This window comes from Betta splendens, chromosome 14 (genome assembly GCF_900634795.4).
Source record: "Betta splendens chromosome 14, fBetSpl5.4, whole genome shotgun sequence".
Taxonomy (NCBI): Eukaryota; Metazoa; Chordata; class Actinopteri; order Anabantiformes; family Osphronemidae; genus Betta; species Betta splendens.
The window spans coordinates 6563990-6589832 of NC_040894.2; the positions used below are offsets into that span (position 1 = coordinate 6563990).

Sequence of the window (25843 nt, forward strand, 5' to 3'; positions counted from 1 at the left end):
CCACCATAAACTGTCTCCCTGTATTTTGTTTTCAGAGGTTTGATAGCTTTTAGTATTCATCACAATGAATATGTATAATATGCAAATTATCCAAATATTTATTTTAGTTAATTTGCAGTAGACATTGAGCTTCATTATGTTTGACATTTTTAGTCTGTCTGATGTTGCTTGGCACAGGGAAGACAAATATTAATTCAACAAAAAGTGACTGATCAACTAGAAACCTGCGGCAAAAGACCACACAGCAAATCAAACCTACAGCCTCACATCAAACTATCACCTCATGTATAAAATGCACATGCCAGCGTATCTCCGGGGGGCAGCGGGATGGCCAGCGCTTCCCAGTTTGGCTCTGCTCGAACCAGGTGGTAACATGAGATGATGGGTCGCATCTGGTTGTCTTGATAATTGCCCCCAGAGCATTCGTTGGCTCAGTGGAGATGAGCTGATGAAGTGGGACGTCGAGGGCAGAGTTTGACATGAAGCAACAAACGATCCAAGGCACAGGTGATTTCTCCAGAGTCTGTGGAAGTGTGGGAACCCGAAACAGGAAGTGTGGAAGTTGGCGACATTAAGTGGGAGGTCACACAGGAAGTAAGATTTTAAAAATAAAAGTCAGAAAACGGAAATGCCAAAACACTTCTTTTCACAGTTTCAGAACCACTTACTTCTTTCGTAAGTAGGTTTCCATGAAAAGCATTCCACACATGCCATTGAACGCTGTGAGAAGACACTGACAGCTGCTCTGGCCGCTTGAGAGCATCAGACGTAGAGCTGCTACGTTGCCTTATTATTAAAATAAAATTGTTTAAAAATTCCCAGTAATAATGTGTTCTTAAACCTGTCCCAGTTCTGCCAGGAGACCGTCTTGCCGGGATGTTTGAATAGGTTCAGCCTACAAACTCCTGATGTTCTCGCTTCTCCCCAGTGCCCCTCGCTTTACTGACGGCAGCAGACAGCAGCAATAAAACAGCATCTGATAGCAGTCGTGTGCTCTCTCTTGTTGGAGTGATGGACCTTGTTATGGCAGCGGGGAGTCAGGTTGGCTCATTTAAGGCCGGCTCCAGTGATTTTTGTCAGCGAGGCAGCGGCTTCTGGAGCGGCTTTGATCCCATTTGGATTTACAGAGGCGAGTTTACTGGGCCACATCTGCATAACAATGAAAGGGGGGGGGGGGGGGGGGGGGGGGGGGGGGGGGGGGGGGGGGGGGCACAGCGAGTCTGAAGCCGCTACAAGAAAAACAAAACAAAACAGGCGAATAGATATGAGGGTTTTGAGTGGGAAACACAGAGCAGTTTGTTAGTCAGGAGCCGGCTCACTGATAAACACTCGCGGTGGAAACGGAGCAAATGTACAGGTCAGAACGGCGAGCGCTTGGACAGCGACATCACCCCCCCCCCCCCCGCTGGCTTCTGACACAACGTAATGGAAAGCAAATGAAAGCATCGACCTTCTGTTTCCGTTGGAGCAGGTTCACGCCGGCGCTGGAAAACACGGCGCCCTCGAACGCACCGCGCTCGAACCGCGACCCCAGAGCCGCCCTGGAAGCAGATGATCGGACCCGAACGAGGACCAGCCTGATTGATTGCAGGGAAAATGTATCCAGTAAATGTCACACCTTCCTCCCAGCGTGACATTTAGCGCGCGTCCATCATCATCCTTCAGGTCGGTGATATTTAACACGGCGGCGGCCTTATAAGTAGTGTTTACACCCTGGAGTGTCGATAACACACCTATCGCCACCATCGAGAAAGTGCTGAGGAGGCGGAGTATTGAAAGGTGACAGTGGTGGCTCATATACTGTAAGGCTCCTATGGAGACCTGGTCGCCGCCGCCAGCGCTGGGTCACATGCATTCATTCATTCATTCATTATTTCAGTTCCAACATTAGTGCTTTGTTCCCTTTTTCTACCGAACAGATGAGTGCACACGACATATGGACACACAGTGTTGCTGATGGCGTTACTGTGAATCTCACAGTCTCACTCGACCAGCTGGTCAGATGCCGGCACTAATATTTATCACATTTGTGCTTCTGCGGCGTCTCGGCCAGAGAGAGAGAGAGAGACGCTGAATATGTTCCGATGTGAATGGTTTAAATATTTCATGTGATTGTTGTTCAGCGGCCTCTTACAGGCCAGTTTAAGAGCGTCCCACAGGAAAGCTGAAGGGTGGGGGCATTTTACACTTGAATCTGGGTATTGACCCAAAACATACACATCTGTACTGGTTCTGGAGCCACGCTGAGCCGTGAGCTTCCGGTCCAACACGTGCTGGTGCCGAGACCCGTCCAGATTCTGCGCGTTTCTCCTTCACTGCGAGGATTTGGCGTCTCCATTACCCACAATGCATCTCAACTCCTCGCAGCCTGAGCGAGTGTCACCTGCGGCCTCCAGCCTCACTACAGAGTCAATTAAACTTTAAAGCTCGTGGTCTTTACAGCCAAGTGACTCGCTCCACATCCACAAAGGATTTGGTTTCCTACAAGCTGCAGTTCAACGTAACACCAGTGGCAAATACTGATGTGTGGCACTGGTTGAGGCTACTTATGTCTCCTTTAATACTCCTATGACCACTTCTTGGCCCTGATCCATGTGTTGGTAACTTTTCCCTACTAAGCTCTTGACGCCTTTCCCTTTTTTATCTTGTGCTGCCTCCTCCATGTAGCTCGGAGGTATATTTGACTCCTCCTGTGTATTTATAACCTACTTATCTTATTGTGACACACTTCATAACTCACATTTCAATAGCTCTCCAGCATATACATGAGGATTATTTCCAGTACTCAGCAGCGTGTTTTCTTATTTATTTGTTTGTTTGTGGCCATGGTTGAAAAGATCAAAGATCGAACTCAACAAACTCATGTGACAAATGTTTTCCAGATCGTGTTTGCTGATGTTTTACGCACAATAAATTACACATATTAAACATATTCAAAGGCAGAGCAATCTTTTTGCAGACAGCACAGATGAGCGTTTGTTCCCAACCTCTTCATAGTCTGTCTGCCAATTTGCCCTTTAACATGAAATAATGAGTTAGTGCATGAAAAACAAGCATTTCAATCACCAACTGTGCCATTTTGTTGGAACTGACAACCTCTTTGACATGCAAATCATTGAGCATGAGAAATTCAATCATTTAATTATATTTTTTTGTTCCACGTCCAAAAACAGTTTACATGTGGCCTCTGGAGTTTATTTAACACTTAATTAAATTTAAACAGAGAATTATATTGTTGATCTTAGTTTCAGTTTGTTTATTTTGCATTTGACTTCTTGAAAGTTCATTTCTGCAGTTTATTTGACTTCTCCTGTGTATTTCTGACCTACTTTACTCATTATAGAGAGCTCCATAACTCACACTTTAACAACAGGACGTCATCCAAGTTTAGAAGAGGCCCTGGCACTTCTCAGTTTGAGCAGTCAATTGAAAACGCAGGGCACCAGCCACTTCCTGCATGACATGGCTGCAAACGTTAGCTGTAATCAGGTCATGGATTAAAACTAGTTTTAGACTGAGGTGCGTTCTCGTTAACGCTTCTTATTCTGCCAGCAGCTGCTGAACACAGCAGCACAGAGGCAGAAATCGGTTGACTTGGATATTATTAGCTCGCCTTCACTCACTGCGATGCTGATCAGCTTTGACATCGCTCGTAATCATGCCGTACGAATGCCTGCAGCCACGGCTCCTTCTTCCCAGACACTATGATGCAAATAATATGAATTGCGGGCGTTTGACTCAGAACGTCCGCATTTAATTGAAATTTAAATTCTGAGAGCAACATTCATTTATCTGTTTTATTACCGTTTGTTAAGAAGGCTGCTGGGAATAAGTCCCTGATTAAAAAAAAAAGACACAATATAATCAACTGGACAAACAAAGCCACAGTTGCAGAAACAAGCACTTTACATTTTGAGATAATCCAAACACATAAATGTTCAATTTTACAGGAAAGATCTGGTCTGAATAAAACACCAATCACTTGTGTTAAAGGTGTATTCAGAAATTACTGTTAAAAATTAAATCAGGCAACACTTTATGTCATGGCTCCTGCTTTTCCCCACTAATTTCCTGATAACCTTTGTCATCATTTTCTTGAAGATAAAAAATGAAATTTTTAATTACTTAATTCCATGAACTCAGTGTAAACGCAACAGAAGGTGCTATACCGACTTTATAGGTCGGCCTCAGTGAACGAGGTAGAGACACACTAGTCTTATTTTAAAGTGATGCTCCTGTAGGTGTATGAAAAAAAAATACATATTATTCATGTACTGTGGGACTGTTTGTTGCTCTAAAGTTTTTCAGTAGTACTAATAAATTTAATGAACCTTTACACATATGCACACAAGTTCTTTTCTTTGTAATTATGACAAAGGTTAACTAGTAAATCAGGAGGAAAAACAGGTTTAGTACAATAAAATGCTTCCATAAATCTCACCTCAAGCTGTAACAGTAACATCACAACTTTCAGGCGGTCAAATCTGGCCGTTACAATGGGAAGCGTGTGGTGATTCGGTGACACAGTTACGGTCAGAAGCACCGATAACAAAGCCTGGGGGTTGTATGGTCATGGTGGGCAGAGGTCAGCGCTGGTAGTCCGGCTGTTTCCAGGCTACGCAGCCAGAATTAATTACCTGTCCACCACCCGACCAGTGTAAAACCTCCCTCATCTAAATTTGGCTGAGCAATGAACAACAATTTCAAAAGGTCAAAGTTCCATCAAATTAAACTCTAGACCGACGCAGGAAGAGGAGTGATGTCAATGTGCAACTGCCTGATACACATAAACAGGAAGCAGCGTTTGTGTGACTGCGTCTTCGGGCTGAATGTGGATGACGACATGAGCTCCGTGGGAGAGCCCCCGGGTCCATCTGCACTACAGCTCAAGCAGCAGCATTTTCTTTTCCTCTAAAGACCCTGAGTGGAGACAGAACTGCATGTTTGGTTGAAGCCAGTGCCCAGTTACGTCTCAAGTTGAACCAATCCCTGCAACTTAAAGGCGAAGTGACAGCTGGTTGGTGGAAGTTGGACTGAAAAAAAAAATGGCTTCGAATAATCTCTGGGCGTTGCAATGTATTTAATGCTGATTTTGTGAAAGAACATTTTCAGAGTTGCTTTCTGTAACTGGGCACTGTCCTGCGAAAAGGCATTTTCATGTGTTCTGTCAAGCCATAGTAAGCATGCACTTATGAGTTATTGATGAGAAAAACGTATGTTCCATCACATCCTACAATCCAACGCGTTTCCCTTTAAATGCTAAAGGAAGGATAATGAGAAAAAAGGAGAGTGAAATGAGCAGTAAACCTCCTAAACCTCCTTCCGTCCGACTGTGGGCTTGCAGAGCGCTGGTATTCTCACAGAGATTAATTCCCCTCACTCCGCATCTCAGTTTCAGGGCGAAATAAAACACTGGCTCGCTTTGAAAGGAGAAGCCGCTCTTCATTTATCACGGTAAACAAGAAGCTTTGAAGTCAGCCATTTAAAATAGGATTTACATGAATAAATAAATCGCCCGCTGATGTGCGAGCGGCAACACTTCATGAGAAGCACAGGAAGGCAGAAGGCTGAGTAATCGTCTGTGATGCTAACACGCCGCACGACAAATGATATTGACAGGTTATAGTCTGAGAACTATTAATAAATACCACCTGCTCAGTCAACAGCATATCTCTCTTTGTAGTTTGCTCTTCACGCAGGCTCCGATGCATGAAAACAATAAGAGTTTACACTAAGGCCATTTTTCCTGATGTTACCGTAATTCTGACGACTCCTGGACTCTAACAAAGCCTCTCTGTCCTCCGTTGGATGAATGAACAATGAACTCTGTTATTTTTTTTTTCCCCAGCGCTGCAAATGTGCTTCACAACCATGTGCTTCACATCCGTCTGTGTCAAATATAACAAATAGAATAAGTTTTTAAATAACAATGAAGGTCCTTTCATAGGGATGGGGTTCAATAACGTGCTTCCAATTGTTTCCTTAAGTAAAACCTTAATTTAATCTCATCTCATGACGAACCAGAAATAAAAAATGAAGCGGTGCTTTCGAATTAGACCGTCTGTCAGTGACGCTGTGGTGACTCAAGGACAGGCCTTAAAGATCTTATTGTTTTAAAAAAAAATCTGTCAATATACTTATTAGATGAGATGAAGGCATTCACAAAAGTGAAGCGACCCATGATCTTTTGAGGTTTCCTGTTTTCGTGGCTCACAACAAGCTCGCTACCGCATCTGTACGTTTCCTATGGTTCTTTCCTGTGGTAAAAAAAAAAAAGAGCAAAAAGAGATTAAAATAAGAAATGACTTTTGTGGGTTGTGAGCTGAATTCATCCGTTTCTTCAGCGGATCCAAGTGGAAGCTGTTATCAGAACCCCTCCACGGCCCGTCCTGTGTCGATCCCCTGCTGCCTCCATCTCTTCTCACGTCATGGATGGAGGTCAGAAATGGACTTCTGCAGCGCTGCCAGTCTCAGTTCACATCAGTCTCTCCCACAACACTGTGACAGCCACTGTTTGGTTCCGTGTCTTGGAAGACGTCTCAAACCGGCTTTTCACCCCCCCTCAGCCGACCCCCCCCTCCGGCAGCAGACTATCGGTACGGCGGCTCCGGCTGCGGGTTGGGCCTGTAAAGCTTCTGCACCCTCACCGGCCGCCCGTTGGCCGGCCAGCCGCCCGGCAGCTGTCCGATGACCCGGAGGCCCACCGGCTGGCCGTGTCCCGCCAGCGCGCCGCTGGGGCTGAGGATGTGGGTCTGTCCCAGCTGGGGCTCGGGCGGGGGCGTGCCGCTCTGGTGGGCCGGTGCTGAAGCGGGCGGCGACACCGGGTAATGAGGCAGCAGGATGGCCGGCGTCAGGCCGTAGCGCACCTGGAACACCCTGAGAGGCCCCTGTGCCACGAAGCCGTTGGGCCGCTGGGGCTCGCGAGGCTCCGAGTCCTTGTTCACCAGCGGGGCCTCGCTCTCCTCCGCCCCCTTGGCTTCGCCCGGCTGCCGCTTGGCTCGGACCGTCTCCTGCATCTTCTCCGCCTGAGCTCGGCGGACGTGATACGTCTTCCGCGAGCTTTGGAAGGAGTCCAGGAACTCGTCCAGGCTCACGTTCCCCTCCATGAACTTCTCCAGCAGCTCCTGTGAAGCGGCGGCAGACAAACAGCAGGTCAGTCAGCAGGCGAGACAACAGACAAAAGGGAGGTCCCAGCTCCAGACTCCTTTAAGCATAAGGAGGATTTACGCAGCTCGGGGATGTTTGCCAATGAACTCCGCCACAGTTTGTCGGCTGCAGCATCTCGCCGTAAACACATCTGCACCGCTAACAATTGTCCGTGTGCAACAACTGTTAAATTCCACCCGGCCTGAAAATGATCTGTGTGTGGGTGTGTGTGCGTGCGAGGGTGAGTGTTCCCAGGATGCGTGGAGCTTAGCTGGAGCCTCGTCGGCTTGAGCGCAACACTGAGGGCGGAATTTATATTTGTGGAATGATCGCTGCGTAAACCACAGCGGCGGCTTCAGTTTTACATGAGCCTGGAACTTAAATAAATGAACAAAAGAAAAAAAAAAACTAACGACTTTAGCCAGAACACACAGTGGTTTCACATATTAAGGTATTTAATATTCTTTATGGTCATTCTGGTCACAGAAGGATAAAAAGCAGCCATTACTGATTTGTAGCAATCTTTCCCAGCCAGTCATAACATTATTGGGAGCACAAAAAGACTCTTTCCAACATCTTTACTTGTGCTGACTACTGCTCTGAGCAGATTTACAGAATTAGAAATGTGAAATAGACCCAAAGTAAACACCAGAGTGTGCGTTAATGACGTTACAAGGACACGTCATGATGTCGTTCTAATGCCTCTCATACAAAAAAACTGACAAGTTTTCTATGCGCTCAGACATTCAGCTAAACATCAAGTCTGGCTCGTCATTGGTCAAGCGCGTCATGTGAACGGCGGAGCCTCTGCTTTATTACCTCTACTCCCACTGTGAGTTGTGAGCTTCTCCATCTGGTGCACACACACACACACACACGCGCCATTAAATGAACTCAGGTTGCTGTGAATGTCGCGGCGCTGCTGCCAATACGCAACAGCTGCTACAGGCAAAGGCTCATTTATTTTCATCTGGGGTATAAACATTATATTCTTGCAATAAAACTTCAGCGGGGTTTAGGGTCATTCTGCTTGACTGGGCCTCCTCCTTTAGTGTTTGGGCACGAGCCCGTCTCCCTCGTCGTGGTGTAAAATAAGGCGCAGCGCTCATTACGACTTCGCTGAGCAGAACTGGAAGAACTGCTCTAAATAACTGGAAACAAAAGAGTGTTTCTGTTTGTTTGAGCCGGGCATCACAATAGGAGCAGGCGAAGTATCATTAAAGCAATTTTCTCCTGAAGAAGGCTCCTGAAATAGGACTTCCTCTTTTTATTATTATTTTACCTTTTCATCATTTACTCTTGGTTTTATTCAAAGTACTGTGATCTTTGACTCATTTACAGAAAAATATATAGTTCTGAAGGCCAAAGTCTCTGCTGAAACCTCCTTGACTATAAAGCCCTAAATACAGTGAACCAGTTTGTGTGTGAGAGGAAATAGGGGACATCAGTCCCCTCTTGGCCGCAGCCCACTGGCTTTAACACACAGGCAGGGTTCAAACCAAGGCCTCTGTCTGCCTGTGGTTCGCCTCCTATCCACATGCATGAAGCCCAACACAATTTGATGGATTTATAGACACAAGACAAGTTATGCTTCCTACATCCGACAAGTTTGTTCATGTCGGTACCTGACAAAGAATCCTCCTAATCAGGGATCTTGTCTGACTTGAGGCTATGGCAGAATAAGCTGTCGGCCAAAGATCTCCATCTGACACAGAGGGGGAAAAATAACAGGCTTTTCCAGATCTTCATAAAATAAGAAATAACGGAAGTAATGTTTTGGAAGCTGCTGCGCTTGATATCGAACGTACGCAGAACTACCGTGAAAATGGTTTTTCCACTGAACCACTAATGAGAGTTTAATCTGGAAAGACCTGGGGAGACGGCCACAGAAACACACACGCGCACACACACACACACACACGCGCGCACACACACACACACACACACACACACACACACACAAATAAATAATAAAACAGTTAAAAACACAAATGAGCAACTGTGTCCATCTTCAACACACAGTAATTACACACAGTAGTACTTTAAATAATAAATGTAATCAGTAGGAAATTAAAATGATGCATTGACTATTTAGTGAGGCTTTTTCCCGGCATCCGCGCTTGTTTGGCTTGTGCTGTGTGTCGCCTAATCAATCAGTGGGCAGCCGCTCCAATGAATGAGTAATGGAGGCATTGTTGGGAGCAATGTGAGGTGGGGGAGGTGTTCTACACTGATCAATTTCAGCCTGGAGGAGCGGCGTGGCTTTCATGTGTGAACAAGTCCCTCTCGCCAGGGCCCTGATCAATGCAAACAGGGAACATGCAGCATTTAAACAAGCCCACTTCATAAGGCGTCACGTCCACAGGGGTGCCAGACACCGCGGCTTAGTCTGAGCCGATGCGGAGATACGAGGCTGCGGCCTGTTTACGCTTACGAGGGCGGGAGGTGAAGGCAGCGGCGTTGAGATGGATGCTGCTTATGGCTGGAGGGATCTGCAGCATCAGGACCCGATACCCGCAGCTTTTAGATCTGCCCAGTGGACATCACCGCGCATGAACCCGATCCTTAAAGTCTTACTGGAACCAAATATTTCCTCCATTTTGCAGCCAAAGGCAGTTCGGTCCATTAGGGGGAGGAGGGAGAGGCGGTCCTTCAGCCTGACAGGGCGGGACGCTGTATTGATTCGCGCCGAGCCGAAGGGGTCACGGGGGCCCAATGTAAACGGCCGCTGCCGTGGACACGTCCAGCAGCTGCAGACGGACCCGTGTCCACAGCTGCACATATACGCTTGTCATTTACTCTGTCACCGCCGCCGCTTGCACTTCCGCGCGTGCGTTATCTCTCTCCATGACAGCACGCCGCGACGTTCGCCAACCCCCGAACTGGCAAACGCTGTCTGTAAACACCGAACGCCCGGGAAATGACACAATTATCTGCAATTGGCTGTCGTTATCTGGAGGAACTGAGCATCCAGTTCCAGGCATGTTGATGAGAACGCACATTTGTGTTGTCAGAAACGTATAAAGACAGCATCAAATTTTCATTTTCAATTTGAAACAATAAGCAAGTGGTCGCCTTTTTTCTACATATTACCAATATGCATCAGATATGTAATCTGTTCTCACGTTGTGTCGAGAGAAATCAAATATTTACTGCTTTAAGCTAATGTTTCTATAATGACATCTACTGAACAAACCCATAAACGCCAGGTTTGTGAAAAAGTCCACCTACAATCCAACGTGAGCTGATTAAGCAGGAGCTTCTGACAAGCTAAGACGAAGACAAACAATGTCTAACAAGGCATGTAATAAACATGAGCTCCACGGGTTTCCATCCTTCACAAATGAGACAGATTAATGGGAAACTGGCCTGAGAACAGTCTGTGTTGTGTCGGCACATGCGTGTCAGAGACCTGCTGCAGGTTCGTGCTCCTACAGGTGAGCGTCGGTGCACTGCGCTGTTACTGAAGCAACAGAGCTCAACAGCAAACAACAAACTGTGATGATGTCACCATAATTATCCTCGCACCCCTTGGTTTTAACGACACACAAATAACAAGTTACCTTTTTGGATTCATTTTCGAGGGGTTTCACTGGAAGAGAGGGAGATCGTTCCCACTTTCCCCACATCTACAATGCGCTATTTTACGCTAAACAAAGCGAAGCAGCTGCTGATTGTAGTTTTGGCACAAGACTGTCATTAATATTCAAACTCCCCACAATTGTTCATGGTCTTAATCGTGATTCTTGGGTTCTCTTGTCAGAAGCCACTGAGCTGCTCTGTGAACTAATCGCCACCTAAAACGCAGTGACTCCCCCCCCCCAGTGTTTCCATATTCATGGCTCAGCCAGACAAAAACGTCTCTAAGCCCTGTCTTCGCCATCAAGCATTACAGCAGAGGCATCTAAATTTAGAAAGGAGGCACTTTTTTTTCCCCTTTTGCTAAATCCTTTAAATGCAGCATGTGAAGGCAGCTTTGCCAGGGAGTACAGTACGCACAGGCTCGGCGGACGTGGGTGTAGTGTCTCTCACATGCTGCCGGACTGCTCATTGTCTTCCCTCTAGTCTGTGGAGATCTGATTGCACTGAAGCGGGTGGGCTGTCAGCGACACTGCGGGCTTTTCAGGAATCACGCACTTCGATGCCAACGCGGCGTCTCTCGCGGCGTGTCGTTTACCTCGGAGCGCTCCTCGGCGCGCGCCACCTCTTCCTGCAGGAGGTTCTGCGCCGTCTGCAGGCTGTGCCTCCGGACGTGAGCCTCTGCAACGACAAAGAAACATCACTTGGCCGCGCGCGGAGGAGATTAGCTACGACTTCGCCGGGGTTGGAGGCAAAAGCCCAGTAAAAGAAACCACGGCACAGAAAATTATTTTCCAAATCACAGAGAGCTTCAGGGTATGTGCTGACGAGGGGGGGGAGGGGGTTCAGTTTGGCTAGAAAAAAAAAGGGAAAAGGGGCTGTAAATATTCAACAGAGCTATTTTGGGAAGCTGGTCCTAGTTTGGTTTGACCACAAAACTGAAAGCCACCCCATCTTCACCATCATCTCCTGTGAGTTTCTGCTGTTTGCAGTTCAGCTTCTCAGCTATAAAGTGATAAAATGCACTTCTTTGTGCCAGATTTGAAGAAAGAATGAGGGATGGCAAGAAAGGGCAGCAGCTCACATACCAGAAAATCACTCCTGTCATTGTTTCGGCAACAAGCTGTAACTTAAATGATTCAAGATATTACAGACATGGGATTTTTTCAAGCTCATTTCAAATTTTCTCCCACAACCACTGTTTTCAGTTTCTGTGAGTTTTCACTTTCTTCCAAAAACCAAACCAAAAAAAAGGCTTTTTCTTAATACAACTGGAGGGTTTTGAGTCTGAAGCTTAATTTCTGTTTCTGCAGTGAATTCATGCAGAGCCTTTGCTTCAGGCTAACAAACTGGAAGCGTTCACGCCTGTGTGTGTGTGTGTGTGTGTGTGTGTGTGTGTGTGTGTGTGTGTGTGTGTGTGTGTGTGTGTGTGTGTGTGTGTGTGTGGCTCTGAAGTGACCATCAAACTGCTGGTTGGTGGAGTTTTCTATGCTAATGGGTTTTTATTTGGACTTTTAACTTTTTAAAGTTCAGAGAAGAAACAAATTGTTGAATATTGAAATTATTAAAAGCTATCGGTTGAATAAAAAGTTGGATTGTTAATAATAAAAACCATTCCATGTCGACATCATCTTCTGCTCATTCGCTTGCTTACATACTGAGACTAATCCTGTCACCGCGTCTGAACAACCACCAACAGGCGCGGGCGCACGCGGCCCGATGAATATTCATGCGGTGCCGCGCTCCAACACATGCAGCCGGAGTCGCCTCCCGGGGACCGCGGCCGCTCGTCACCATGAACAGGCTTGACCCAGCTGAGTGCACAGCGCCCTGTCCCTCCAAGAGCTTCTGTGGCAGCGACGCGCACCCCCACAAGTCAGACTGGGTTCAGCAGACAATGCGAGGCAAATAAAGGTCACGGTAATAACTCTAATAACTCTGGACCCCTGGGGGAACGTTTAGCCCCCCCTCCGTCTCTACACAGACAGACAGAAAATGAACAATGTCTACAGACTGTTCATCACTGATGCATGATTTTGATTCATACAATTAAAAAGGTGCTGCCTTTAAAAAATACATCACAGCTGGAAAAAAAAACCCTCTTCTTCGGCACAAAGCGTTCCGCTTTACACTACACAGTCACCTTGGCATAAATAATCCATTGCTCCGTGTTAAATCTTAATGTTCTGGCCGTCGGCGTGTGAACGCGGACTCTGTAGCGATGAGAAGCGAGCGCGGATTAAAAAGGCCCGGCCCGGTTCTGGACTCCGCCGGGCAAGCAGGGGCGTAATGAGAGGTGACAGCCGGGCAAACAATGCTCCTTGAGCAGCTGTAGGTGACCTACATTTGGGAGGTGGAATGTGCCGTGGGGGGAGAGGGACCTAGAGGCCGGAGCCGCGCTCGCGCTGACGCGGGTCGGTGTCGGCGATGGAGCAACACGTTGTGTCTGGGAGCAGATATGGAGACGATGAGGCAGAGCGCAGCGAGGACAGACTCCTGCTCTCCAAAAAGCCCCCATTTGACTTGACAAGTGGCCGCAGAGAATGAAGGAACTGATGTATTTGTATTTCACTTGAGCTTTTTAACTCCATTTCTTCTTCTTGAATTTTAGTTTTACAGCTCCAGACAGGAAGTAGAAAACCGACTGTCGGCTCTGCAGTCAAACAGGAACGGCCTGTTCCCACGACAAAGTAATCGGATCAATCGCCCGGCGCCAATTACCCTCCGGCGCCGAGTGTCAAGACGTCCGGTCCGGTCAGCTTCAGAGTGGGCATCGGGCTCGCGGTCGACCCGGGCCGCGGTGAGCGCTGATCGATGTGACAGGCGACGCGTGCGAGCCACGCGGGCAACAGCTGATGTCGGCACGGTAATGGAGCGGAGCGACGCCACGACGGTCCTCCAACGCTTCCACGTTGAACAGGAGGACGCCGTAATGTGCATATGAGGGTTTTTGTTACTCGGAACCAGGTGTAACGCAGTGGGAATTAAAGAACACAGATGTCTCCAGGAAATGATGTCGCCTGGACGGTGGCGTCAACCATCTGCACCGCGCTGTGACAGCGTGGTTCATAGTAGTAATGAGGGAATGAAGCGTTTCCAGAATTAAATTAAACATGAAACTGAGGAGACCTGACACAGGTTGGGGAATAAAGCCGTGAAGCGTCTCTTGTCTCTGCAGCTCATTACAGACCCAGCTTTTACAGATGGGGCCTATGGAAAAGCTTGAAACGCAGCCAACGCGCGTTGCCGCCCCTGCAGCTACGCGCTCACTACGCTTAAACTGGGCAGCGGCCTGCGTGCTGACATTCAAAGGTCAGCCGGCCCAGCTCAGCTGCGCCGGGCGCCGCCAACGCTTCGGCCGAGCCGGCGCCGTCACAGTAAGAGAGAGTCGGCGTCCACTGCTGGTTACACGTTTCCCCTCATTTCTGCACCAGACAACAAACAGGAACGAGATCAAGGCACAGTCAATTTAAACCCGATCAGATGATCTGATATGCAGCCGTTTGGACAGGACAATGCATGTGAACGGAATTCACACACAAACAGTCATTGTTGAATAATCCACATTCACATATGTCACACTATTACAGTTTTCATGAGACCTGAGTGTTGCTGAAGTAACATCTCTCATCCACAATAAACTCCTCATTGGACAATCACCTTCTTCCTGTTTTGCAAAGTGCGATAAAATCTTTGTAAAGTTGTTTAACAATGCGCCGACAGAGTTTTACTACATGTTCAGGAACGCAGCACCTCTCATTCATACGAACATGCGTGCGTTACACACACACACACACACACACGGAGGAAGACTTGGCTGCGGTTCAGCGTTCTGTGTTTTTCGCGCGTAACGAGCGGCGGAAGCGACATCTGAATGCGGCCAGACACGCGTTAGTTTCAAGGTTTATTTGGAACCTGAGCCCAATGTACAGAATGATTCAGCTTTTCCGTTTGTAAATCAAACACCGATCCATGTCTGTGTGTGAGAAGTCTTAATAATAAGCAAATGAACACATCACACGTTGCAGACTTTATTACATCTTGGCAAAAGCCCCTGTTTTTAAATTACACTTGTGCACTTCGCTGCCCGTGATCTTAGAACGTGAGCAGCGACCCACTGTCGCACGTTTAATACGTTAATGTGCTAATTTGCTTAATCTTCCCGGGGCTTTGGGCCTGCTGTGAAAATGTTAATTACGGTTCCCCGATGGGACCTTTATCCCAGAGAAAGGACCTAAGCTTTAGTATTAAGAACAGTCCAGTAGTAAAACACCTCTGGTTCTCGACACAAATGCCACCTTTTATTCCCTAATTAGTTCAGTAAATGAGGAGGTGCTGCGACAGTTGATCCACTCATTTGGACACAGAAGGTTTCAGTGTGAAGCATTTTAGCAGCTCGCCCAGAAACCTTTACACCTTTGCTTTGTCTGACACCCTCCCTCAACACCCCTTACTTACTCCTCACGCCCTCTGATGCAACATGTTCCACATCAGACGATGAGCTAATGCACAGCTTCAAGCCGCGAATCGGTTCTGACAGCAAAAATGCTTCATAAATATCCGAATCTACTGCACACAATGGAAAACAAAGAGCATGCATATATCACAAACCTTAAAACCCCCAGGTGACATGTTGACTCGGAGTCAAAGCGCGTAATCCTTTTATTCCAATATGAAAATGGAAAGCCCCCCAAAGAAAAGCTTAGTTATAGACACCATATGCACTTTGTTCTTCAGCTTAAGAGGTGCCGGTTAAAAACAACCCCAGAGGAAGTGAACACACACACACAAAAAAACCTCTCCCAGCCCTCATTCATCTAGTTGTTATAATAGCAGCATAATCCATATTTACGACCACACCCAGCGGCACGAATACAGAATAAAACACACGGAACAGCGAGCGCAGGCCTGTCGCGGGGCGTTCAGGGACCGACCCCCCCTTTGGGGCTGATCTAGCGGATGTGAGTTTACAGAGTGGTCAGTGGGCCAAGGCTGCTCTGCTTCCATTCATGTTTGTAATTAGCCTCGAGACAATCTCTGTATGTTCATGTTCAATTAAGGTGAGACGCGGTTTGGCACGCGGATTACAGGCGATTTAGGAACGACTGTAATGAACGAAAGGTGCCGTCCAGCTGTTGTCAGCGAGGACATCCAGTAACATGCAATAATCCGCCACAGTGCACCTACAGTGGTTTGACTGAACTGGTGCCAGCAGCCAGACTGGCCTGTTTGCAGAGCTGATGTGGGCTTGAACCCAGGCGGCGCAGCAAGGCGGGAAAAAAGGGGTTAACGCGACTAAAAGAGACAAAATGCAAACAAAAGCGCGACGCAGCCTAAATAATCACTGTCGCAGCTCGAGAGAGAGGAAGCGCACAGGAAAAGAGAAGCAACGTTTGAAGTCACGCTGAGAAACATAAAAGAACTTGTCACAGACAGAATTAAGGGATTAGGTTCAGGGTGTTTGTGCAATTTTACACATTATTGACTCAAAAGGTAAAGCGAAACTAAATATAACTTTTCAAATGACGTGTTTATGGAGGGAACTTGATTATGGTGCACTCAGAAGAGGGATGATGACATCTGGGCACCAACAGCGGCGACTATTTCCTTCTTTCTATTTCGGGACTGTGCTCGCGGAGGAAGGTGAGCTCCCGGGGCGTTCGTGTGCCGGCGCCAACCTGCGACACCAGTGGGCGGCTGCTCGCGTTAACCGCCGTGCAAATTATTCGTGTAATCTATTTCCCAATTTAAAAAGACGCCTGAACGCGCGTTAAGCACCCCCCCAGATTCAATTAGCGTGGACTCGGCTTCAGTGACGCTCTACAGCGACTGGCGCCAATTTGGGAACGTCCCAAAGACTGAAATCAGACCTCTGAATATGTTTTGAAGACATGACGACACCTGAACTGCCGGTTTTCATCAGCACCGTTGATCTGGTTTTTAAAGTAGCCGTTTCTGCAAAACTGCAAACAACAGATTGATCGTTGGGAAATCTCCTCTCATCTCCTCAACATCATCACGCTGTCCATCTTTAACACCATTGGTTTGGTTGACGCCACTTCCTGTTTGGGCTTAAAAAACCCCAACTATTTTTCATTTGCATCAACTCAAAAACCACATTTCTTTTCAAGCCTAAAGCCACGCTTTCTGTCCCACACCACATTCAGGGTCACTCTGGCGCAAAGGTCCGGCAGAAAACAAGAAAAGACGAAGCTCCCGCTATAATCTGATTATGACTCACGTGCGTAAACTGGGTGTTTTGGGACGCATAAAGTCATGGAGGACGCACATCTTGCGATTGCGTCATGTTACTGTCATTCTGGCAACCGCGACTGCAGGGAAGTGAAGCCGCAGAGCAAAGACTCTTGCTCAATGTCCGCGCACGCGAGGGCCGTCGGCCGCGCTCGCCATTCATCACAGCGGCTCTGCGGGGGTTTTCGGGCCCGGAGTCGGATCGGGTCGGCCCCTTGTCAAGAGCGCTGCCGACCTGCTTGATTAACGTGGCAGCAGACGGGGGCGGAGGGAAACGGAGCTCATTCGTAGCTGCAAGTCAGTGTCTGGAGCAGATGTTAAGGAGCCGCTCGAGCTTCTACGTCCATCTGGACCCGAACGCTGGCCCAGCTTCGTCCGGTCACAGGTTCGGTCCACGCGGAACCATACAGGAAACAAGAAGAACTCTCCTCATTCATCCCTTTTGCCTCTCCCTCCCTCGTTGCGCCCAAATGAGGATCAGATGTTGGAGGAAGGATGGACCCCCGCCCATCCTGCTCTGCTGGGGAGGTGGGACAGCATCTGTGTAGCGCGCGCACATTAGCAGGAAGTTTAACATTCCTCCAAACTTCCATCACCGGCAGCTGACGGAGAAATCCGGCAGTGCCTGTTATCACGCGGGTGAGCTGCGCACTGGGCGTGCTCCAACTCCTGCGCCACCGAAGCCCGGACCTAATAAATGAGTAGCGCTCGACGCCGCCTCTGGAAGCGAACGCGGGGGGGATTTATGTTATCACCTGCTCTCGCCTTGGCTCCTGCAGCGCCAGGGATTTCTACAGCTCGCCCCTTCAGGCTTTAAGAAAGAAATGTAGGGCAGCGGCTCAGAAGGCGGCCTCCGGTGCTGCCCTTTAGCTGCCCCCGTCAAAAACACGACTCGCCCAAACAAAGACAAGGCCCTTTTCACCCTGCGAATTCCTTGACAAGCGCTGCGAGCGTCCGGCTAGCATTCGATGTGCTCATTTCGCTCCCGTGACCGGGCTCCGGTGGCGCCGAGGCTTTCGCCGACGCTCTCCGGCTTTTTCTGCACTCTGATGTAAAATCCCCCCTCGTTTTCTGCGCTAGTGAGGACGCCGCAGTTAGTCAGGAGCAATTTAGAGGGATTTTTGCTTTCTATGTCTCGCTGTAAAGGCCACTGCAACTACAGGAGAAGACAGGAGCCATCATGTGTAATTACCTTCAACTATTAGGACACGACCTTTTCTTTGGCTTTCTCCTATTTGCTCGATTCTGTTTTTGGTTTTTCTGGTCAACATGAAATTGTCTGGATGCTCTGTGGTCATCAGGACTCACTGAGATGTTATTCTTGGCTCTTCACTTTCACTTAAGATCACCTTTAAGCTTCTGGTTCTGCAAATGGAGCCCTGTGGCAACAATGATTGATCGCCGGCATCCGGCCCGCATCCAACCAGGGCTCTGATCAGTGGAGCAGAGGCGTGAACTCACCCAGGTTCCGCTGTTTTTCCCAGCACTTCTTGGCCAGGCCGGACAGCTCCCGGTACTTGGCCGCCAGCTGGAGTTTGCCGTTGTTGAGACGGGGCTGCCGGGCGAGGCTTTCCTCGGCCAGGCTGCGGTTGGTGGTCAGCAGCATCTCCCGGTCCACCTGAAGGTCCTGCAACTGGAACAGTTGGAACACAAGTATGAGCAATGCTGATTGTCCTCCACAGCAGGATCAGTATTGACAGAATCATCATGCATGTTGTTAGTCTGAGACTTGAGGGGATATGAGAATTTTGAAATACTACATATTTGAGAGGTTTTTTGGGGGGCGTCGTAAGGTATATGTTGGTTGATATAACTCATTTATTAGTTCTAGGTTAATTTGAACTATAGGAAACTGAGCAGTAGCCTACGTAGCGCTTTCAGGGCTACATTGTTACCATGCCGCTAACGTGGAACAACGCGCACTTTCGAATTACATCATAAATATTTCAAAAAAATGGAGGAGGGGTGGGAATGTCACACTGTCAGGCACTTTATGATGCCATAAATTATTAAAATGGGAGCCACTCCCTTTATGTTGTGCCAGACAATGCTGAAAGGACGGCTGTAAAGAAGCGGCTGGCGTCTCCGGCTCTGACACAATGTGCCACTTTGTGCAGAAAAACGGGAATTCTCTGTGACTGCTCCGTCGGCCTCTGCGTTCCTGTGATTTCGTCCCGGTCGGACGCTTTTCTTGCTCCATTGCCTTCTTTCGGCAGCCGGTCACATCGGCTTGTGAACGCTGCTTCATTGAGCCCCGGCGCTGCACGCTGCATCTGTCTCGCATTTCACGGGTCATCTAAGAAGCACGTACGAAGTCCCAAGTTCGCAGGAATTCGCAGAATGTGCCCCGCAGTCAAATGAAGGCAGAGTCACTGCCGCTCCGTTGTTTCATTTCATTCACAAGAATAAAAGGCAACAGCTCCACACTTGGAGCCGTTTTCCTTAAACAGGAATCAAAGCAAACACTCCGTTTCCTGCTTTGGCTCAAAAACAAACCGCCGCCGCCGCCTTTTGGGAGCGAGCGCCGTTCTCCGGATTTGACCCGCGGGCCGTAACGCGGGTCCGACGGCGTTTCCCATCCCCGACCAACGACAGCGCGGAGGTGCGGCGCTGAGTAAACGGGCGTTTCTCCGTCATCTCGAGCCCAACGGGGCCACAGTCGTCACTTCAGCGGCGGCTGTGGAGGGAGACGGACGGGGTGCGAAGGGAGGAACGCGTGACGTGGAGGAAGATGCGCTGCAGGTTTCAAACGGAGGACAAACTTTCTAACTCTATTTGTGTTTAGCAACAGGCTAGTGAGACATCACGCGGAGGCCGTCGCTCATCAAGCTCCTGTTCTGAGATGTGATTCATCGCGGTTTCATCTCTTCCACCTGAAAACTAGTGATCTACCCACAAGTCACCCGCCTCTCGCGCTGCCGGTGTTTTAAGTGAAAAAGCGGGTGGTGTAAAAACCCACCACCCGCTAAGAATTCTTCAAACATCACAGCTTGAGCGAGTTGGATGCTTGATGTGTCAGTTCTTGGTTGCTACAGAGAACATCGTGGAGAAAGTGCATTATTAACCAGCCACCAGTCTGGCCTGATGTTATTTTGCTCACTGAATAACAATTAGCTGCCGAGCAGATCCACCACCTCTCACTTCTCCACATCTGAGCAACCGATCACAACAGCATCTGAAATATTTGCTCTTTCTTCGAAGGCAACAAAGTCGCTGGTTTCCCTCCGAGAGCCAGGGATTAAGCAGAGGAAATCCTCACACAAACGCATGACAAACTGCGAGACACCACAACAGTCTTTCCACAGACTGTCCCTTGAGAATTATTAACCCTGGGAAGAAAGTACACACTCGGCCACTTCGATGAGAATCAATCATGGATGAGAAGCTATTTGGTTTTTTTCCATCGCCTCATTTTAGATTTCTCATTTCTCAAATCTTGACTAAACATATTAATGCTGCCTGATCAAATACTGTTAAAATGAACAAAAAAATCAATGTCAGCTTGACAGTTGTTGATATTTGCTGCTGGAGGCGCTTTTAGCTCTGAACCAGGAACTTTCCGAGGTTTTGATCTGAGGAGACTCTCCACGTACCAGTCTGATGATCCAAGACACTGTGTGATCCTGCAACACAACACAACACAACACAACCTGATGCTACCTGATGCTTCAACAACCACGCGTGGTTAGTTATTAATGAGGGTAAGACCAAGCGTCTACTGAGCAGCATCATCGTCATCATCATAAATCGAGGGAGGGGAATGTGGTGAAAATAGCAACACACGGGTCCAGTTCAGCAACGGGGACCAGTTATTTGTGGGAGGACGTGACTGTTGATGAGTCACTCGTCCGTGAATTCAGGGCTGGTGGTTGGATTTCCTGTTCCTCGACCACTCAGTGAGTTATCGCTGGCCAAGACACTGACCCCTGAACCCACGGCACCTGCAACTCACCTCCCCAAAATGAAGGATGAAGAACATGGACAGTGGGCTTTTAGTAATTAGAACGTGCATGATGGTGAGCAGCCCACCCACGTTACGTTTCACTGCACCCCGCCCATGACTGTGCGCCGGGTCGTGGTTCGGGTTGAGCGCGTCCTGTCCGTTCCAGCAGCTCCACTGGAAACCTGTAAACCGTTTGGGGACGTTTGGGGAAACCCTGCGTGCGCGTGCGCGTGTGCGTGCGCGCGGATCCGGGCTTCAGCCCCCGAAACGCACAACCAACTCCAACGCGCTTTGGTTCCCTCGCTTCACCGTTCATTTGATAATTAAACAATCCGACTTCAGGTGTTTCCTAAAGCGTAGAAATCGCCTCTCACTTCGGCACAAATGCAATGAAACAAAACGCGACTGACCGCGAAACAAGCACGCTTTTATTCAGATCGGATTCCGCCGCTGACTGCATTCAGCGCATCTTTTCCATAAAGAAGGCTGTGAAACGCTACAATGATGCCGATTTGAGAAGTCCGTCATAAAGACCGTCGTGGGAGCTCAAGTTGTGCTCCAGCTCACGCACTGGACACGAGGCAGATGGAGAAACCGGGCAGCGCCGGATATTTGAACGCAGTTCGGTGCGAGGACCCGAACGGAGGAACGGCGCGTTTCGGGGTCTTCAAACCCACAATGAGACGCTTCCTCGCCGCGACGCACGCCCGCAGCGTGGAAGCATGAAGCAACGCCGCGCACGGAAACTCAACAACACATGCCACCGTGCCCTCCCCTTTACCTTTGCGCGAGCAACTAATCATTAGACGCAAATATTAGCGGACCGGGATTTGGGAGAAGTCGACCCCTCGCCACGCAGACAGTCGATGAGCCGTGTAAAGCGGATTTGCGTTACACACTGCGCATCAAAAGCGCGCTCTAAGACACTTAAACGCTCATTTTCGCGCAAATAAAATCAACAGAGGGAAAACGGCGCAAAAAATTAAAGGTTCAATAAAGCGTCAAGCCAGCGCTAATTGCCCAAGGCACTTTGGGGGACATAGGACCTACCTTCTCATTGAGTCGAACGATTTGGTCCATTTTGTCGTCGTTTTGTAAAAGCTCCTGCAGCTCGCTGGTGCTTAAAGCCCTGTAGCCGTCCGGGCAAGTGTTGCTCTCCTTCAACTTGGACATTTTACCCCCTCTAATTGCGGCTGGAGACGGTTTGGAGACATAAAGTCCGCACCGCGGTCACATCTCGCTCACATCGGAATGCGATGCGATCTGCCCGCATGCACAGTCAAGAGGGACGCGCTTAGCTGTTGCGGATATGGTCCCCACTTTCAAAATAAAACTCCTTACCACCCTACCCAGCCGCACATTCTTATTATCACGATGCACCACATTTTATTGTAAAAATAATTTTCTTTGATGCAATGTTTTTTGCAAACACGTAGAACATGTTAAGTATAATGCCCTAACTGGGTGATGACGTCAAATACAGGATGGGGAGAAAGATAATGACATGATATAGATAAAGCAGCTCTTTTCAATAAAGGGTTAAATTTCATTTGAAAGAACACAGAGAAGCTTATAATAGTCATGTAATACTATCTTTTGGTTTTGCTTTGGTTTCATTTTGATTAATCCCAGAACTATGACTTCATGTCCATGTATATGCAGATGACATTCAGATAAATACAGATTAAACTGATGCTTATTTCCCTTGACTCGAACAATAATGAAAAGTACATCCCAAAGCTAGAGTTTTTCTCTCTCTTGTCTCTAACAGAGTCACTTACACTGTGCTGTCGCCTGTTTGTCGCCATCAGTATTATCACCTTCAAAACGCTTCATGAACGTTAGCACAGACCTTGTCCGTCCTTACATTCCCTCACGTACGTGCACCTTATCATTCCAGACCAACCAGGCTATTAGTGGCAGAGCTGACATACTGAAGTCAGGAGGCCCAAGCAACAAGGGAACCATGAATAAAGATATAAATAATGGCTCTAGTTTCACATACTTGAACAGTGAATGATGAATATTGATGTGGCCTTTATTTAGGTGTTCACATCAGAAATGTGTGAGAGGTTCAGCTACTATTACACAGCTTAGCAGCATTTCATATCGTGGCTCATTTTTAATACTATATTTGTGATAACAAGATTAAAATGTGCATTTGCTATATAAAATTCCCAAGTGTCTTTAACGCTCTTTAAAGCCCTGCTTTTGCACTCATTTACTTTAATGGTGTTTCCCATAACAGCCTTTGAAGTACTGGGGCAATTATTGTAAATACTTTCAAAAATATTACGTAAAATGATTATATAATATGTGCACAGGGCTTCAGGTTGCATGCTAAACGTCCAGCTCTCATGTCAGCCCCCGTGGAGTTATAATTAATCTGCATCCAAAATAGGGAACGGCACTAAGGAAACTGCGAACAGTAACGATAAAACAAGTTGAACTGGGACCAGCATGAACAGAAGAAACATTTTAAGTTCATGTTGTAAGTACAGAAAAAAAATTATAGGCTTTTTCACACAACTAACCTGCACATTCTGTCACCTGTGTACGAACTGAAACATTCTATACAATAATCACTATTTTAAGATTCAATATAGAACATTGAATCTATACTTCGTATATGCATTTATTAATATTATCAGGTTAAGCTAAATGATTCTTCTTTTTTTCCAAAAGTGATTGTTGCCAAACTGCAGCTTTAGCTCAATTTCCTTTAGCTGCTTTTCAAAATTAAAGTCCTCAAGAAGTAGTGTATCTCCTTTACCGTTTAAAACGTTGAGATCAAACCATATTATGAAATACAAAATAAAACATGTTTCATATGATATTCAACAATAGTTAAATGTTAGGGGCAACACGGATGCTGCTGCATAAACAGAAAATAAACAGTTTCCCATTAACAGACTTTCCTCTTTTTGTGTTTTATGGTCTGTGTCATCTCTCTGGAGGGTTTTTCAGTTCACCAAACCCTAAACTGTGGCAAATTCCCTGCATCCAACCCCACTTATATCCATAAAATGCAACTAAGGCAGCAGCTGATGCCTGACACCGTATTATTATGTGGTCTGTGTGAGAGATTATTACATGTATGTAGGTCACCAAACTATTAGCTCAGGGTTTTTTTCATAAATAATGTCCAAATGATTTTTTTGTGTGTTTCTTCCATGCCTTCAGTCTAATTTTTGGAGCTGAGCTGCGGTGGAGGCGTTTGGGGTGGATTCTGTACAACCACCTAACCTTCTGTCTATTCTTCTGCTGTGCTTCGTTTTACCAGACTCCGGCCCCCTGCTGTGTTTTAGATGCTTATGACCTATTAGACGCTGCACCTTTTCTCCTGAGGCCGCTTCACTGACGCGGAACTCGTCTCCTGTCATTCTTCAGGCGTCCACCAGATGCCCTCAAACGACCCCTTCCCCCTCCTCCGTCTTGATTCTGGAGCATCTGCCTCCCGGTTGGCTGCTCTTCACCTGCCTGTAACCCGTTTTGTCCTTGTAGTTCCTGCACCTTCATGTCTGTTTTCCTGAACGCTTAGATCATTGTTTCATTGAGGCCTTTTCATCTCGCCTTTGTGTCGGCGCTTGGGTCCTTCCTGCCTCTGCTCTGCACACCCACTGAGACACATTCTCCTTTACGCTTCTCGGATCGTTTCATTTATATGAACAGAGAAACGCACTACGAGATAATTATCCGGTATTTCACAAAATGCGTTCCCAAACAAAGAATATTTACTTTAGCTGACTGCATTTTACATAGTTTGTTGTGGGTATTTATGGTTTAATGGTTTAATACAAAAATATTTCACTAATGGTTCATGTCTGAACCTTTTCTGAAGTTAAACGTTATTTTTCCTCCAACATTAATCATCTCACAGAGATCACTTGTGCTGGACTTGGAACCACTGCACCACTCACAACTGTATACGAGGTCGTTATGGTAGCAATACATCAACTTTAATGGGAATTTGAATGCTGGGCCCCTGACACCACTTATCTTATAGCCTGTCCACTTTCACTGTGACTGCGTTTGACTGCGCTTTCGACTTCTGGGCAGTTGGGAAATAAAGCCAAGCCTGGTTTCTGATTGTACGATTGGCCGTGACAGACCCACATCGCCACTTTTGCTGACTGTTGCTGCAGCTGCTGCCAAACAGCGGTTGTGCGTATAAACTCTGGTTACAGCGGACAAGGCACTTGTTCTTTTTTGTGGCGTGTGGAAATGTGCTGAGGACAAGTCATCCATGAACAGAAAGTATTGCCTTTCTGAGAGGAACAATGTGTATTTGTTGCACAAACCCTCTCCTGAATCAGAATATATGAATCATTGTCTCAGCGACTCCTCTCCACTTTCATTATAGGGGACATGGCTTTTATTAATCTGTGAATATACTTTTATTGTTGAGGTGATTTGTGGTTGTTGTAAGGATCATCATATATCCAATAAACAACACAAGGATTAACCACCACTAGACATTTAAATGTCCTTCATGCAAAGTTGCAGTTTGTTCCCTTAATAATTCAATATAAGATTCTCTTCTTCACGATGAAAATCGTTCTAATAAACAAACAGGTCCGACGAGTACATTCACAATGTTTACTTTAAAAAACCCTGAGAGGAAAGTAAGACATTGAAGCTAATCTTATGAGAAGTTCTACACACGAAAGGCTGGAGAACAATGCTGAGAGCGGAGAGAAAAAGACGAAGGTTCGTTCACTGGAATTCAATGAAAAAATTTAAAAAAAAGTAGTGTTACTGCCCTGAAGTTGATTCAGAAAATAATAATTACGGGACTGCGGACGGTTGAATGAATGTTGAATGAGGAGAAAAAAATAATGTATGGTCGAATGCTTCAAGGATGGAGACGTGAGGATCGAGACACTGCTGCAAACAAGGTCGGCTGATTCAAAACAAAATATA

General features: G+C 47.2%; 1 protein-coding gene across 1 annotated transcript; it reads right to left on the bottom strand.

Annotated features, from left to right (window-relative positions):
- Positions 1–3112: 3112 nt before the first annotated feature.
- On the bottom strand, positions 3113–22225 carry vps37d (VPS37D subunit of ESCRT-I). Its single transcript, XM_029173845.3, has 4 exons — positions 21971–22225; positions 18439–18610; positions 11324–11406; positions 3113–7124 (listed from the first exon to the last, which is right to left on the bottom strand). The coding sequence occupies exons 1-4, from the start codon at positions 22091–22093 to the stop codon at positions 6591–6593; spliced, it is 912 nt and encodes a 303-aa protein (XP_029029678.1). The 5' UTR covers positions 22094–22225; the 3' UTR covers positions 3113–6590.
- Between the last annotated feature and the right edge of the window lie 3618 nt (positions 22226–25843).

Excerpts from the sequence above, each read along its gene's own strand:
- vps37d (XM_029173845.3), bottom strand. The coding sequence starts at position 22,093 with ATGTCCAAGTTGAAGGAGAGCAACACTTGCCCGGACGGCTACAGGGCT. Across the intron at positions 18,611-21,970 it reads TCGTTCGACTCAATGAGAAG|TTGCAGGACCTTCAGGTGGA; the intron begins GTAGGTCCTATG and ends CAACTGTTCCAG. Across the intron at positions 7,125-11,323 it reads GCGCCGAGGAGCGCTCCGAG|GAGCTGCTGGAGAAGTTCAT; the intron begins GTAAACGACACG and ends GCCGCTTCACAG.